We start from the raw sequence: 18122 nt of genomic DNA, 5'->3' as shown, positions 1-18122 counted from the left end.
CGAAGAATCTCTGTCTGCGGAATCCATGTTGATTTTTATAGAGGAGATTTTCATTTTCCATAAACGTCATAATTCTTGAGCATAAAACATGTTTCATAATTCTACAACAGAGTGACGTCAACGATGTAGGTTTATAATTTTGTGGATCTGTCTCACGGCCTTTCTCAAAAACGGGAATCACCTGCGCTTTTTTCCAGTTGTTAGATATCTTTCGTTGCTCAAGCGATCTACAATAAATTACTGCTAGGAGGGGAGCAAGTTCTTTCGCAGAATATTTTAGGTATCTCACCTGGTCCTGTCGCCTTTCCACTACTGAGCGATTGTAGCTGCTTCTGAATTCCGCAATCGGTTATCTCAATATCTGTCATTTCGACGTAAGCATGACGATTGAAAGGAAGAACAGTGTTACGACCTTCAGTGGTGAAACAAGTTCGGAAGACCGAATTCAGTGTTTCGGCCTTCTCTCTGTTATCTTCCGTTTCGGTGCCGTTGTGGTCACTGGGAGACTGAATAGACAATTTTGACTTACTTACTGATTTTACATACGACCAAAATCTCTTATAGTTTTTACCTCATCTTCATTACGCCTCAGTTTTCAGCCTCTCAACCCAAGACAGAGGGGATCCGACCTTTTTCAGCGATTCTTAGTTATTGGGAAGCGAGGTGGAGGTCCTCAGCCGACGCCGAAAGTGTTGCGTACGCACCTGATGACGAGCGGGGCGACAGCGCCGGGCGTGCGGAAGTCGCGGTAGTAGAGCAGGTGCGGGTTGTCCTGCGAGCTGACGAAGGACGGCGGCAGGCCGCCGATGGCGGTCACGATGGCCACGTCGGCGCAGTTGACGAACGTCTCCGTAGGGCCGCAGCCGACCGCCTCCGACCCGTCGGCGCACAGACCCCAGTTATTCGCTGAAACACGTCACACCAGCTTAACAGAACCAGCGTCCGCCCCGGTAGCTGAGTGGTCAGCGTGACAGACTGTCAATTCCTAAGGGCCAGGGTTCGATTCCCGGCTGGGTCGTAAATTTTCTCGGCTCAGGGACTGGGTGTTGTGTTGTCCTAATCATCATCGTTTCATCCCCATCGACGCGCAGGTCGCCGAAGTGGCGTCAAACTGAAAGACCTGCACCAGGCGAACGGTCTACCCGACGGGAGGCCCTAGCCACACGACATTTCCAACAGAACCAGCAGAAGAGGTATCCTCCACGCTAACAAGGGACCGTGCGAACTTCCCCTCACAGATTTCATTCATACTCATTGGATGTGAGGTCCACCACTTATGCAAAACACCGTTTTTCTCAGTACCCAAACATGTTTCGGCACCACTGTGCCATCATCAGTGGCTTTTCGTTTTTTTTTTATTCTGCAATGTGAACATTTTTGTTAAATGATTATAAAATTATGTGCATTTTTAGTTCAAAGAACAGATCGTTTCTTTTTGTAAATACCTTTACATTTGGTGTGCATGGATTTTCTGGATCACTTGTGTGTTAATTACTACAGGTAGCTTGCCATCTGCAACCAAACGATGTTGATGAGAAAGTTTTTTGCTGGGAGTTAACCCATCTTCTAGAATTTAATTTAGTTTCTCGCGGTTACATTCTAGATGATAGGTTAACTCCCAGCAAAAAACTTGCTCATCAACATCTTTTGGCTGCAGATGACACGCTACCTGTAGTAATCAACACACAAGTGATCCAGAAAATTCATGCACACCAAATGTAAAGGTATTTGCAAAAAAAAAAACGATCTGTTGTTTGAACTAAAAATGCACATAATTTTATAATCATTTAACAAAAATGTTCACATTGCAGAATAAATAAAAACGTGGCACAGTGGTGACGAAACATGTTTGGGTACTGAGAAAAACGGTGTTTTGCATAACTGGCGGACCTCACATCCAACAGTTTTAACTGCAAACACGGCCAATACAAGGAGCTGCAAATCAAAATGATGGATATTGATTCATACTGACAGAATATGTAGGATATGACTAGGACATCGACATGTAAGGAAGAAGAAACTCTCAACCGTTTATGAGAAAATCGTTCATGAAAACTGTAGGCGTGTTTATATGCTTTGTAGGCGAATAGTGTTCAAGCAGTCTGCAGCCGAGCGAGTAAGCGGTTTGTTTCATAACTGACAGGTCTCTGAATCGAATCTCGCTGCCGACAGTCATTTTTCATTAGCATGTAATTCAAACAACAGGTTTAGAACAACACATTTATCTTTTTCCTATTGTTTCCCCCGAAAAAAGAGAAAAATCTTTTTAAGAAGGTAAGAAATTTAAAAAAAGATTCATGAGCTCTCTGAATCAAATCAGTATAGCCATTTCATTTATGTCATTATGTCATTTGTGACAAATATAATGTGTAACCTACTGGAAACTGCACGAATCAGGATGATACTGATCGTAGAAACATCGAATACAATAATATGTGGTATCGATAGCTACGATGCCTCGGCGCAGGTACAAGTTCTTAGGCTGGCACTACCACACAGGCACCGACGACAGCGCTCTCTGGCCGGCGCTGTGCAGCTCTACGAGCGCCGCTCCAGATTGAGCCCATTTGATCCCGAGTAGACGAACAAGCAACACTGTTTCTATTTAATAGTGGGCGAGCCACTACAGATTTTGCCTTTGTAACGTGATGTGCAGCTTCGCACCTGCATGTTCATCTCAGTCAAAGTTAAGTACAAGTGATGTATTCAGTTATGGTGTTGTGATACAGTAAAACCACTTTTAATCACAGTACCGAAGCATTTCACCTTTCCCTGCTCTTACTCACTTCCTACATTCGGCCTACCCCTCAGTTTACAGGAGCAGACCCACGTGCCGCCTTCCAGGCGGGATGCAAAATAATTTATGCAACGTACAACACGTGCAGTAGACGACAAATTTCTTCATATGCTTGGATCCTTTTCTTTTTTTAATACATGTATTGCAAAGAAACTTGGGTTATATTCACAAACAGTTCTCTGATGTGAAACAATTTCTGGGAGTTCCACGCATATATAAACATGCCACAGGATACTGATGCAAAAAGTTCACAAAAAAGTAGCACTGACAACGAGATTCTATTCCGACACCTCGCCCTTATGAAACCAAATGTTTACTCGATCGGTTGCCGACTCACTGCAGATTAGTTACCGCACAAAATACAAACCCACGCCTACAATTTTCAAACTCGATTTTCTCGAAAACGGTTCACAGTTGCGTCTTGCTGTTTAGATATGTTAAAGTTCCAATCGTGTCCTAGCACATCCAGTAGATATGAATTAAATAGGCAAGGGAGGTTTGTATGGTACCGTTGTCATAAGGAGAGGAAGTGACGTAAGCGAATAAAAGGCTTGCTGACTCCGCATGTGATACTGCAATAGACATCAATAAAATTATAAGAATAGACAACGTCTCTTTTCAAGCATTTAGTTAAGCTGCAAAAAATTATACGACAGAGTACCAGAACAGGATTTAAATGATAAGAGATTCAAGTAGAACTTTTGTGGCTTCGCAAAGGATCAAGAAATCTTGATAAGTTAAAAACTATACGCTGCTTTATCTGACACCGCTTCAGAATAATTCACAGAATTAAGAACATTTTGTTTAAAAATTAAATGAAATTTGTTTAATGGAAAATGAGACAGATTTATGAGACATGTTCTACAGTATCAAGGTCTTGTTGATTGAGCAATGTGGTGACTACTGGAATGTTTACGTTGTTGATAAGAGAACTACCTAAACAGGTAACAGATTTCTCAGGACGGAAGTTTCAGAACCTGCAAAATATCAATGTTCTGGAGATGTGTGAATCAGTAAATTAAAAACTGATCTTACAGAAGATGACCTGCAGATGTTTCGATTTTGCCAGCATTTGAAGCTCAGCGAGAGCACAGTTCACAGTGCTCCTACACGAGAGCTATAACGCATGTATAGTGTTATAGCTATTACATTTTTGTGGTTACTGATACAAACGAGAAAAAGAAAAGAGCGAAATTCTACGACATTCCGTTTTTTCTTTTAGACCGGTCTTCTGACTGGTTCGATGCGGCCCGCCAGTACTTGCTCTCTCGTCTCTAAAAGTAAAATTACTGTATCATCCCTAACGTTCTCATGATAGACGTTCAGTGTCGTCCGTGATTTGCATCTTAAATTTGCAGGGTAGTGTGAAGTACGTTTGGGATGCATGGGGATCCTAGAAAATTATCTGATCGAGTGAGAATGGGACACTGTTTGGCATCGATATCTGCTAATTGGAATCTGGAGTGAGACGTCGTTTTCATACGCAATAGAGACCAATATCACGGGGATGCAGATAACGAGGTAAATTAGCGTGCTAAAGATAAAACTATATGCAACTAGTCATTGTTCTTGGTATTACCGGCCGGATATTGTTTAAAAGTTTTTACAGCATGTACAAGAAATGATTCAGAACGTCTGTAAGGAATGAAGAAACAAATCCACAGCGACAACACCGCAATATTTCGATAAAATGAATAAGCTGTGTAAACAGGAAACGGGGTCCCTCAAACAATGACAATGAGTATCCGCTATGATATGCAACATTTACAGCCTCTCAGTCCGATTTAGTCTTTTCCGTAGGACACGCGAAGTAAAAACATAAGATCGTTATGAGAATCATCATAAAACGTATCTCTTGAAATCTCCCTCAAGGGGTACAGAAATTCTACAAATTCCGTTGAAGCAAATGTAACGTCAACAATAATTCCCGGATATGAAATAAACGTGCCAATATAAATTAAACGCAAGGTGTAGCGCGTGTAATTGAATATAGGAAATGCTCTTTGAATTGGATTTCTTAAGTTCGTTTGCAAAATACCCAAATTAAATGAAGCTCTTCTTACGGCCTGTAATTGTAGACAAATGGTTCAGTGACCTAAGTAAATGATCCGGTTCGTTACATAAAGTAGACAAAGGTGGATTTTATCCCACTAACTGAGGAGCCGAATGAGCAATAGCAGCAGTCTCGAATGAAAAACAGCCACAGTTGCACTAAATTATGTTTATTTTAAACCTTGACCATCGTTTCTGCTATAATAATATAGCCTTCTTCAGAACAGTGGTAGTGGCCGAGGACATACGGTGCCATATGTAATTTTACTTACGTTCGAAACAGGCCTATGTCTGTTGAAGTTACTTTATTGGTCTTAACGCAGCCGCTGGGTTAAGACATTTTTCATTTATTAGTGTGTATGACTTCTTCTTTTGAAGAAGGCTACACTATTATAGCAGAAACCATGGTCAAGGTTTACAATAAACATAATTTAGTGCAACTGTGGGCTGTTTTTCATTCGAGACAATTTCGTAACGCTTGCTGTTGTCGCTTCCATGATGAATAATGAAGTAGTAGCAGTCCCGCTGTTATGTTCTGAAAAGACAATCAACGGAATCCCAGTATGTAAGGAAATGAGTAATAATGTTTAAGGTGAAGTCGACGCCGAGGTCGGAAGAGTCGTATTAAGGAAGGATAGAGAACGAAATCAGCCGTGCCCTATCAAGGAAAAAATCGCGGAACTTGCCTTAAACTATTTAGACAAATCACGAAAATTTGAAATCTGGGCGGCTGGACGGGGATTTGAGTCGTCGGCCTCCGGAATACGAGTCCGGTGCCCATTTCTGTGTCTCCTCGTTCGTTCGCTAAGTAAAACTAGAGTCTGTACAGGATACTTCTAAATGAACAAAAGCTTGCGCACAGTGGTGGCTTCATAGCTGGCCCACGTGTAGTCTGGTTGGCAACACGCTGCTCGTGATAGGTGGATCCGCCCAGCACACAGTTTGCCACGCACAGTCCAAGTCTGACTGTGATCTCTTTTCCCTGCAGTATCTTCACGCACGTGGAGCAGGCCTCCAGCGCAGTACTCACCTGTGACGTACCTCCACTGTATGACGCACTGGGTGCACGTCACGAAAGGCGGCAGCCGCACCTTATAGCGCAGCGTATCGCTCTTCTTCGTGCCCGGCGGTATGAAGTAACGCGTCTCGTTCCTGGTGCCGGCCACGATCAGCGGATTCCTGCAACAAAGAAAAAAAAGGCAACACCCATTCACAGTGTTCAGAAAGGCAGCGGCTACGAGCTCTGCTGGAAGAAGCTAGAATGGCTTTTTCTAGGCCAAACAATAGTGTTCATAACTCTTGTACGGGCCGCCCACCCAGTGTGTTATTAATTTAGAATTTTTCAGTGTAATATTTTCATGTAAAGTCAAAGCATAATTCATTGTGGCCTATCTGCTAGGTGCTAGGTGGGACCGTCACCTCAGGAGAAGTTGTATGTTCCCGTGGACCATTAACCACTACCAATCTGCCCTCTACGTTCCGAGGAGGAATCATGGGAGAGGAATCAGATGTTGACAGCTGATCGCTCCAGAGACTGTCGAAGTCTAGGCCACACGTTATCTGTGGCACAGTCTCTCGCCTACTCAGAAAGTGTTTTCTTCCTGACTGTTTTCTGTGGACTTCAGTTCCGAGTAACTTAACGTTCTGAAGTATTACCTCTCGGCCCTACCATGATTGGCTGGTAACTTGCAAACCAATCTTCGAACGTGTATCAGTAATGTGAATGAGGAATGCGCTTTTTTGTTCACGAAAGTTTTGGCCCTATACTGAACACCCCATATAAGATGCCCACACTTCGATTACTCCGTTAAGGTTCATTCTAAACCTGTACGCTGACGTATTACCAACGTTACTTCCTACTGTGGCACAAGTGATATAAATGTTTTTAAGTCTTTCATTCCTCGATCTCGTCGAATCTTCGAGTAAGGAGCATTTCCTGCAGTGTATACCGTTCATTACAGTCTTTGAAACAGCAAGAACAAAGTCACCAACATTCTGTTTTCATCTATTGTACTACTTGCATCATCGTAGATGCCTGCCTTTCGGAGGACCTGATATTGCCAAAGCTTTTTCCGTGGTGAATGGGATGCCAATTGAGGAGCTACGTGATGGAGTAGTAGCGTGCCCACGGTCTGAAAGCCTGTAAAACAACAGGGAGAGCGATGTGCTGACCACATGTCCCTCCATACCACATCCGCATGACGCCGAAAGGCGGAGTAAATGACATGGCGGCCGGTAGACAGCCGTTTGGCCTTCATGGCCTGGTAAAGAGCTTATTTTTTATAATGTTTGAAACTGTGATCTCATTTCGTCAGTCACTTGAGAAGAACGTTTATTCTGAATTACTTATCTCTAAGTGGATGTTAGTATCTTAATGCATAGTATCAACAGAATGCACGTACCTTTCATACTGAAATGCCGATCACGACTGTCAGTTTTATGTGAAAGATAAGTGTATTACATACCAAAATTTTAAAAAATTTAAAAAATCACTCATGAAGTTTTATATACAGTCCTGGAAATGGAAAAAAGAACACATTGACACCGGTGTGTCAGACCCACCATACTTGCTCCGGACACTGCGAGAGGGCTGTACAAGCAATGATCACACGCACGGCACAGCGGACACACCAGGAACCGCGGTGTTGGCCGTCGAATGGCGCTAGCTGCGCAGCATTTGTGCACCGCCGCCGTCAGTGTCAGCCAGTTTGCCGTGGCATACGGAGCTCCATCGCAGTCTTTAACACTGGTAGCATGCCGCGACAGCGTGGACGTGAACCGTATGTGCAGTTGACGGACTTTGAGCGAGGGCGTATAGTGGGCATGCGGGAGGCCGGGTGGACGTACCGCCGAATTGCTCAACACGTGGGGCGTGAGGTCTCCACAGTACATCGATGTTGTCGCCAGTGGTCGGCGGAAGGTGCACGTGCCCGTCGACCTGGGACCGGACCGCAGCGACGCACGGATGCACGCCAAGACCGAAGGATCCTACGCAGTGCCGTAGGGGACCGCACCGCCACTTCCCAGCAAATTAGGGACACTGTTGCTCCTGGGGTATCGGCGAGGACCATTCGCAACCGTCTCCATGAAGCTGGGCTACGGTCCCGCACACCGTTAGGCCGTCTTCCGCTCACGCCCCAACATCGTGCAGCGTGCCTCCAGTGGTGTCGCGACAGGCGTGAATGGAGTGACGAATGGAGACGTGTCGTCTTCAGCGATGAGAGTCGCTTCTGCCTTGGTGCCAATGATGGTCGTATGCGTGTTTGGCGCCGTGCAGGTGAGCGCCACAATCAGGACTGCATACGACCGAGGCACACAGGGCCAACACCCGGCATCATGGTGTGGGGAGCGATCTCCTACACTGGCCGTACACCACTGGTGATCGTCGAGGGGACACTGAATAGTGCACGGTACATCCAAACCGTCATCGAACCCATCGTTCTACCATTCCTAGACCGGCAAGGGAACTTGCTGTTCCAACAGGACAATGCACGTCCGCATGTATCCCGTGCCACCCAACGTGCTCTAGAAGGTGTAAGTCAACTACCCTGGCCAGCAAGATCTCCGGATCTGTCCCCCATTGAGCATGTTTGGGACTGGATGAAGCGTCGTCTCACGCGGTCTGCACGTCCAGCACGAACGCTGGTCCAACTGAGGCGCCAGGTGGAAATGGCATGGCAAGCCGTTCCACAGGACTACATCCAGCATCTCTACGATCGTCTCCATGGGAGAATAGCAGCCTGCATTGCTGCGAAAGGTGGATATACACTGTACTAGTGCCGACATTGTGCATGCTCTGTTGCCTGTGTCTATGTGCCTGTGGTTCTGTCAGTGTGATCATGTGATGTATCTGACACCAGGAATGTGTCAATAAAGTTTCCCCTTCCTGGGACAATGAATTCACGGTGTTCTTATTTCAATTTCCAGGAGTATATATATATATATATATATATATATATATATATATATATATATATATATATATATATATATATACCACCAGCCCACCAGCAGCTGTATATGACGGGGTGGGGGGGGGAGGAAATAGGACATACTTTTATGTCTAAACAATGACTGAGATCCAATTATCAATTTTACCATAAAGCGATCGGACGCTTTGCTATATAATATTGTGAATAAACTTTTTATTAACTTCACAGATCGAAAACTCTCACTTAGTGGAGGCAGCCTAGACAATATGCCAACAAGAAAATTGCCAGACAATAATTATCACCGTTAAAGACATTAGCATAATACTGAAGTACTTTACAATAATTTTACAGCCAAGCACGACACCAATAACTTTATTAGACAATCACAACACTGCAAAATTAAAACTGAAAAATTATCTCCAAGTAAGAAACTTAATTCGATCTATCCGAGAACCTACACAAGATTTTCCAATAAACAATTTGAAAGAGTAAAAACAGCAGAAACAAATGTTTTCAAAAGGCAAAATATTAAAATTAGAAGAATTGCAAAGCAGAGGCAGTAAGGGAACAGTTTTGCATTCGTCTCAGGAAAGAAGAAATAGGGACGCAATCAGAAGATAAAAATATTTTGGAAGAAAAGAAGTCGGCAAATGAAAAGCAGTCTTAAATAGCACAAGTCAAAAATAATGAGTGAACAAACGTAACGGTCGAAGGAAGTTATGGAGCGAAGCACCATAGGTGAGGAAATCAACTTAGAGGCCCAAATTTTGCTTCAAGGACATGAGTAACTGCATATTTCATTCATTAAAACAGTGTAACAAACTAATGTAAATATGACATTCAGAAGTGCAAGATGTAAATCGAAGAGGAATCACGTTGGATAATCAGCTTTCAATGGTGTGGGAGGTGCGGAGATGTACCTATAAGCATCTGTACAGTTTAGGGTAGCGGGCGTGCTGAGCTAAGGAGCGCTTCCAGCATATTCACCATCGCATTTCATTTCGAGTCAGGGATATAATATTGTATTTCGTAGCTGTGAGCTCCATTTATTACATGCTAAAAAATCTTACTAGGTTCCCGGAAGCTCCAGGTTGTCACAGTTGAGCCAATAAGAATATTCGTAGTCTATGTCTTCATACTTGCGTATATTATAAAACAACTTTAAAAATGTTAGCACTCTTATATTTTGATTGTATGAAGTTTAAGAAAAAGAACGCTGATATTCTTCAATAACATATGCCAGTGTGTGGTCTCGGACGACGGGGGTGGGGGTGAGGAGCGGAAGCGTCTCTGTCATGAAGAAGGGGATCAGGTGTTCGATTTTCGTCAATGGCAATGGTGACACGTACCGCTACTACAGGTTTCATAAATATGTGTAATGGAATGTGATGAACATAATTACTTACATGTAAGAGGAAATGGGAACTCCAATCATTATTTGAATACTAAAAAATTGTGGGATCATATATACAGTTCTACTATGTAAATGCAGTTTTTATGTCAGTGTGAGTTTTTGTTAGCTGAATCTACAACCTTGCAATAATACATTAAAATGCTGTCTCCTTTAACTTACAGCAAGAAACAATATCTCCTTGATTTAACAGTTTACTAATTTCGTGTGTTACTGATAATGTATGGCCTTCCTCACAAATAATTAGTAATAAGGGTCCGTGGGGTAAAGCAGAACCGCCCCCCTTCCCCTGCCAAATCCTCCAACAATGACATTGCCGAATTCTTCCACAACCTTTGCCAAATTAAGCCAATGAAACTTCTGTAATGATCACGATTTGATCGAAGCACTAATCTGCAGCTTTCTTTCCTTTCAAATAACCAACAGCTCAAGGTCGATCTTGTTGAGACAGATTGGTTTTGCTGGACTGAATCTTTAATTCCTCTCTGTATTACTATCAATCAGGTTCAATATTTTCCGATATTTCATTCAGCGTGCTGCAATCTTTTTGCCGAGAACCGTACATTTGGGCTTGAAACATTCCTCCTATTATGTCTTCATCTTTGTCAAACAATACAGGCAACGACTTGTTGATGTAGCCATCCTTCACGGTCTCTCACCATCTTTACCATTAGCTTAAAGATACTGCAGTTCATTACACTGATAACACCTTCAAATACGGTTGTTCTGGGCCTAGCTCTTAATTTTTTCCAAAGATTTTTACTTCTAAGATGTTTTATATTTATGAAGCTGTTATGTTGTTTTACAAATCCAGTTAATTTGTCTTCTCTCTACCATATTAATCAGTTCCTTTTCCTCATTAATTGCTTTTAGTATTTGTTCATTAAATTTTCTTTCGTTCTGTACGTTTTTGTGGCTCTTCCCCTTATCTAGATCTCTGCTGCCCCTAATTACTTGCTTTTCTTAATTCTCTCGGAAACTATAGCTTAAAATGCTCCAAAAATTCAATTTTCGTTTCTGTATGTAAGTGGTTATTTGTTAATAAATTCCTCTCTATTTGTAAAAGCGTTTATTCATTACATTTCTTCTTCTGACTTCCAGTATACATCTGTTGTCATATGTTGTTATATGCTGCAAGTGTCAACATTTATTTACTTGTGTCAGTATCTTAGTTTCTATGTTATATGTTAATGTTTGTCCTCACTTGTCTGTTCGATTTATCTGCCTCCATTACTTTACTACTTTTTGTGTTTTTTTTCAGGTTGCGGTTGTCCAAGGCCTCCAACGCTGTATAGCATAAATAATACTAGTTTTCGTGAGATTGATACTGAGAAAAATCTCCTATGAAAATCTAACACACAGAGTTTATTGACACTCCTTTTTCAACAAACTGGGCACGAAATATTTGAACACCAAGTATATGCTTCATTAAGAATATTGTCAAAGCATGTTTCGACATTTTAATTGATGACATGTTGGAGCAACAAACCTTCTAAGGCACTCCTCATCCACTTCAAACTTCGGGTTGTTGTTCGGACAGATGAACATCTCGAAATAGCCATAGTGGTTAGCCGTCAGGTCCACCTCAACTTGAATCTCCTGCAGGCGAAATAAAAACAATTTTAAATATATCGTAAATGTAGTAGCAATGTTAGTAGAAACAATCCAAAATAGTTTACAAAATTTCCCAGTGCCTAAGACATTATATTATTTTATATCACCACAGAAAAGTTTGTTCTGCTACTTCTGTCCTAACAATTGCAATATGTACCCACTAAAAAGCGACTCTGTTAATATATCCAAAACAATTTTGTTTACTTAAACCCAGTAACTGGAAATTTATTAATACAAAGATTATATGGCACGGAAAATTACATTAAATATTACGAGGAAAATAATGATTATGTTCGTTCCACAAAAAAGTTTATTTACCGTTTCTATAATGCATGATATTTCCCATGGCATTCAGCAACACACTATGTTGTAAATTTGTCGGCTTCATTTGATTTTCTTTCAGTCAACTGAAGAATCGTTCTGCAAATTACGTGTTAGAGCCACTCTAAGCATTATTATCTACGTAAAATGTATAATATTTGATTGGAGTTCGAATTAAACAAAACTTTGGCATCAGTGAACAGTAATTCGGTGAAAAAACCTTAGCCATAGGCTGAGTAATGTTTCCTGAATGAATCACTCACACTACAGCGTAAGGTATACAGAAAACAAAATTTTTGAAATGTTCTGTAAGAATATCTGTCAGCTACACTGTTCTTTAAATGGTTTTTTATTTTATAAATCATTTTCGATGACGCTACGGTCACAGGTTCGAATCCTGCCTCGGGCATGGATGTGCGTGATGTCCTTAGGTTAGTTAGGTTTAAGTAGTTCTAAGTTCTAGGGGACTTATGACCACAGCAGTTGAGTCCCATAGTGCTCAGAGCCATTTGAACCATTTGAGCCATTTTCGATGAACTCAGTTCGGCATATTGCCATATTAGGTTCTTTGTAAATACGTAAGTAGGTGATGGTCTTAATATAAGGTTTGTACCTATGATCAGAAAAGTTATAATACATTCGTTTGGTGCTTTTACCTTACATGTAATACCGTTGCTGCAAGTCTTTGTTTTCTTTTTTTAGAATTATTAGGTTTTCCTTACATGTACGTTCGAGATGTATATATGACTTTAGTCGGTTTTCATGTACGCTATTTTTCTCTTGAAATTTCCTGGCAGATTAAAACTGTGTGCCCGACCGAGACTCGAACTCGGGACCTTTGCCTTTCGCGGTAGAGCACTTGCCCGCGAAAGGCAAAGGTCCCGAGTTCGAGTCTCGGTTGGGCACACAGTTTTAATCTGCCAGGAAGTTTCATATCAGCGCCCACTCCGCTGCAGAGTGAAAACCTCATTCTGGAAACATCCCCCAGGCTGTGGCTAAGCCATGTCTCCGCTATATCCTTTCTTTCAGGAGTGCTAGTTCTGCAAGTTTCGCAGGAGAGCTTCTGTAAAGTTTGGAAGGTAGGAGACGAGATACTGGCCGAAGTACAGCTGTGAGTACCGGACGTGAGTCGTGCTTCGGTGGCTCAGATGGTAGAGCACTTGCCCGCGAAAGGCAAAGGTCCCGAGTTCGAGTCTCGGTCGGGCACACAGTTTTAATCTGCCAGGAAGTTTCATATCAGCGCACACTCCGCTGCAGAGTGAAAACCTCATTCTATTTTTCTCTTGACAGCTTGGATGACAGTAGATCAGCGATATTAGATGTTTACGTAGCTACCATTATAAGTAAGTCATATGTGGAAATTCGTTTGTTTTTTATTATTTTTATAGATTTGCTTCTAATTATGTTGTTGCAAGGAATTTGTTTTGGCTTTAGTTGAGATTATATGTTACATTTTCATTTTTTCGTAACAATTTTTATTGTCTATGAATTGTGATGTTTTCTTGGTATTATGTCTTTGTTGTATATTCTACACGTTGTTATCGTTGTTACTATCGGTATGTATTATTCAGCCTCTGATTTATTACTTAACCCATTTTCTTGCTTCATAATGTGAATGAAGTTTCGTATGCAGTTTCTGCGTTTTAGGTCGGTTTGTTCAAATGGCTCTAAACACTATGGGACTTAACATCTGAGTTCGTCAGTCCCCTAGACATAGAACTACTTAAACATAAATAAATAAACTAACATAAGGACAGCACATACATCCATGCCGAGGCAGGATTCGAACCTGCGACCGTAGCAGTAGCGCGGTTCCGGACTGAAGCGCCTAGAACCGCTCGGTCACAGCGGCCGGCGTCGGTTTCTTCATTCAATAAATATGTGGGATTGTTGTATGCATGTCAGCGCATCTCTGTTTCCTCAAGGGTGTTTATGATTGCTCCCTTTTGCGTAACATGGAGCTCTAATCCTTCGATTAAGAGTTTTACGTCGTGTTTTTCTCTTTGTAGATGTTGAAAAAAAGTAAATAGGCTGTTTTCACTTTCTCTGGCGTGATTTTATATCTAGTGGTGAAGTTTCTACCGATTTGTTCTATGTAGAATTTGTCTTAAGTGTTACAAGAAATTTTGTAAAAAAAGAATGCAGCAACGATATTACATGTAAGATAAAAACGCCAAAGGAATGTATTATAACTATTCTGACCATATCACGATATTAAGACCATCACTTACTTACGTATTTATAGGGCATCTGATGATGGCAACATGCTGAAAAGGCTCATCGTGAGTAATTTATAAAATAAAAACCGTTTAAAGAACAGTGTAGCTGGCTAATATTCGTATTAATCTAGTCATTAGAGGACATATTTTGCACTGTGGAGCCCACAGAACAAAATTAAATATTCTAGTTCAAAAGAAAAAAGATCAGAAAGTAAATGAAGAAACAGTGGCTGAGAAGGGAGTGAGACAAGGTTGTGGCCCATTCCCGACGTTATTCAATCTGTACGTCGAGCACACAGTAAAGGAAAAAAATGGTTCAAATGGCTCTGAGCACTATGGGACTTAACAGCTATGGTCATCAGTCCCCTAGAACTTAGAACTACTTAAACCTAACTAACCTAAGGACATCACACAACACCCAGTCATCACGAGAAAGAGAAAATCCCTGACTCCGCCGGGAATCAAACCCGGGAACCCGGGCGCAGGAAGCGAGAACGCTACCACACGACCACGAGCTGCGGACAGTAAAGGAAACCAAGGAGAAATTTGGTAAGAGAATTAAAGTTTAAGGAGAAGAAATAAATACTTTAAGGTCTGCGAATGACACTGAATTTCAATCGGAGATAAAAATGGATGTGGAAGAACAGTTGAACAGAACAGATAGTGTGTTGAAAATATAAGATGAATATCAACAAAAGCAAAACAAAGGTAATGGAGTGAAACCGTATTAAATCACGATTGTGAAGGGATTGGATTAGAAAACGATCATCTAAAAGTAGAGGAGTTTTGCTACTTGGTCAATAAAATAATTGATGATAATCGAGGTAGACAGGATATGAAATGAGAACTGACAAAAAAGCTTTTCCGAAGAAGAGAAATTTAATGCCTAATACCAATTTACCTAGTGGGAAGTATTTTCTAAAGGTATATATCTGGAGCGTAGCACTGTACAGAAGATGAGCACTTCAGATAATAAGGGAATAGAAACTTTTAAAATGCGTTGCCATAGAAGGACACTGGAGGCAAGAGTGGTAAAGGGAACGACAAATGAGGCCATACAAAATTGTATTTGTGAAAAAAGAAATTTATGATAACCTGACTAAAATAAATGTCGGGTGAGAGGACATAGCATGAGACGTCAAGGAATTGTCACTTCGATAATGGAAGGAAGTGTGGGGGCTATTAATTTAATACAGAAACTAAGGTTTGAAATACGATACGCAGCTTCAGATGGATGTAGGTTGTAGTACTTAGAGCGAGCTGAAGGGGCTTGCAGAGGACCGACTGGCATGAACGGCTGCTTCAAAACATTAGTTGGCCTGATGACCACAAACAGCAACAAATTATGTAAGACAATCGTGTGAAAAATACATGACCTTTTTATAGAATTATCTGTGTATGAAAAAAAATTGAATTTCGAGAGAAATCACACATGAAAATAAGGAAGGGGATTGAGTACCTCCTGATATCTTGTGTCTTGTCTCAATCCATTTGCAGGTTTTCACACGGTATGTGGTATTTTGAAAGATAGAATTTGTGTGAGCGTTCTCTTCTGTGCGTGCCATACCTGCCCGGTGACGTAGTTCCTGCTGATGACGCCTTTGCCGTAGAGCCCGCCAGCCTCGTGTGGGCGCGGCTTGGGCTCCCCGAAGCTGTCGCCGCAGAGGCCGCAGCTGCCGTTGTACTGCTGCCACTGCACTGAGCAGAACACCGCCGTGTTACACGTGAACAAGCTACACACGACACCATCGCAAAACCAGCTTAATTTTGTCGTCCAGAAAGTTCGAATGTCTCCTCCTCTCACCTTCACCTTGGCCCATAGGAATTTTTTTTTCTAACCGATCTTAAAAAGCTTAAATAATTAAATGAAACTTTCCTAACCCTCTTTCAACGTTTTTACAGAAATCGTGGACACTAGCTAAGCGGTTCGTGTTAGCTCGCTGCTGTGCGTACTTTAGACAAAATTATCATCTTACACATTTATGGACCAGTTTCTTGATGAGTTCATTTGCTGCTTCGAAGTAAATAAAGTTACTCCTTTCATCAAATGCAGCTGCTGATGCCCTTTTATGTACCATAAACCATTAATTAGAATTTAATTTGCGACACAGTGAAGTTAGGTGTAACGATGGGTTGTCAAGTGCACCCTGCAGTGACACCTGGGAAGAAGTACACAGGTAAGCCAAAACATTATGACCACTGCCGACGGCGACGTTTTATGTCACCTTGTGGCGTCGTGGGCACGTGAAACGGTAACAGACGTATGTAAGCGGATCAGACACGGACGGGGATCACCCTAGCGAAGATATGGGCTGCAAACGGAGAAATCCATTGAGATAAGCGACTTTGGCAGAGGACAGATTATTATTACGCAGAGCCTGTGAACGAGTATCTGTAACGCGGCGAAGCTGGTCGAATGTCCACGTGCTACTGTCGTGAGAATCTACGGAAAGAGATAGACGGATAATGAAACTACCACTGGACGCCAAATGGTTGGACGTCCACGACTTTTCGCAAAACGCGGGATACGGAGACTTGTATCTCTGTAAAGTAGGACAGATAGTGATCTGTGACATCTATGCTGAAAGAGCACAATGCTGGGGCACGCACAAGTGTTTCGGGGCATACTGTTTATCGTACATTGTTGAACATGGAGCTCCGCAGCAGACCACCCCTACGTGTTCACATGACGATCCAACGACATCGACAATTCACATGTTGACCCAACGACATCGTCAGTTACGTGACCATCTGCATTCGACGGTCGATCAATAGAAACGTGTCAGCTCTTCGGGTGAACCACATTTTTGCTTCACTAGGTGAAGCAAAACATACAGCACGCTAAGGACGCAGGTTGGTGAGAGTAGTATTATGCTTTAGGACATATTCTCCTGCACTTGCATGAGATCTGTGGTAGTTATCGAAGACACATTGGCACGCTGACAGCTGTCAACCACCTGTATCCCTTCATGCCTGATGTCTTCCACAGCGGCGATGTCATCTTTTGGCAGCATAACTGTCCACGTCTCGGAATCGGAATCATGTTACAGTGGTTCGAGGAGCACTATAGTGAACTCACGTTGATGTTTCGATGACGGAATTCGCCTGGTGTAAATCCTATGGAACCCATTTTTGTCGCTATCGGGCGCCACCACCGCGTCGGCAAATCAGGGGCCCGTTATTCACGCAAATTACCTTATCTTTGCGTGTACATCTAAAGCCACTTACTTCCATAAACCTACCAACAAACTGCCGGATGCCTGATACGCAGAATCAGTGATGTGCTTCTTTCGCTCCAAAGACGGACAAACAAGCTATTAAGCAGGTGGTCATAATGTTTTGGCTCATCAGTGTGCTAATAAAAAAAGCAGCAATGCCGAATGAAATGGAATTATGTGTCATACCTGTTGCTAATATTGTAGTATTTGTTTCTTTGACAAAGATAGTGAAATATGTGTGACGGGGACTCCTGCTTTCTAAATTCTTTGCTATTGGACACACTTGTTACGATTTTCATATTAATGCCCCAAGAGGCTTCGAATTGAGGTCCAAATGTGACAGAGTTGTGTTTATCGATCAGCTTAGTCATTAATTAACGACAAAGGTTTTTGTTCATACGAAGATTCTTCGGACACTGCCTATGCATCAAGAGGCAACCAGGCACGAATATCAGATCGAAGTGTCAAACACAGTGTCACTGCGTGGCTTTATGGTTAATATTGACAATACACAGCATATGTATACAACGAAAAGTATGCGACATTCGTTCGACGACA

The 18122-nt window shown here is 42.0% G+C and overlaps 1 protein-coding gene across 1 annotated transcript in view; it reads right to left on the bottom strand.

Annotated features, from left to right (window-relative positions):
• The window catches only part of LOC126183090 (uncharacterized), a 41230-nt gene that overhangs the window by 9452 nt on the left and 13656 nt on the right, over positions 1 to 18122 (bottom strand). The window contains exons 3-6 of the mRNA XM_049924906.1: positions 15914 to 16044; positions 11682 to 11791; positions 5880 to 6028; positions 705 to 906 (exon numbers count right to left, since the gene is read on the bottom strand). Of these exons, the coding sequence (XP_049780863.1) occupies positions 705 to 906; positions 5880 to 6028; positions 11682 to 11791; positions 15914 to 16044 (592 nt within the window). The remainder of the gene's footprint in view (positions 1 to 704; positions 907 to 5879; positions 6029 to 11681; positions 11792 to 15913; positions 16045 to 18122) is intronic.

The sequence above is a fragment of the Schistocerca cancellata genome, chromosome 1, assembly GCF_023864275.1.
Source record: "Schistocerca cancellata isolate TAMUIC-IGC-003103 chromosome 1, iqSchCanc2.1, whole genome shotgun sequence".
NCBI classification, from domain to species: Eukaryota; Metazoa; Arthropoda; class Insecta; order Orthoptera; family Acrididae; genus Schistocerca; species Schistocerca cancellata.
Note: the sequence above shows the minus strand (reverse complement) of the source record. Positions and strands in the feature narration are given on the sequence as shown.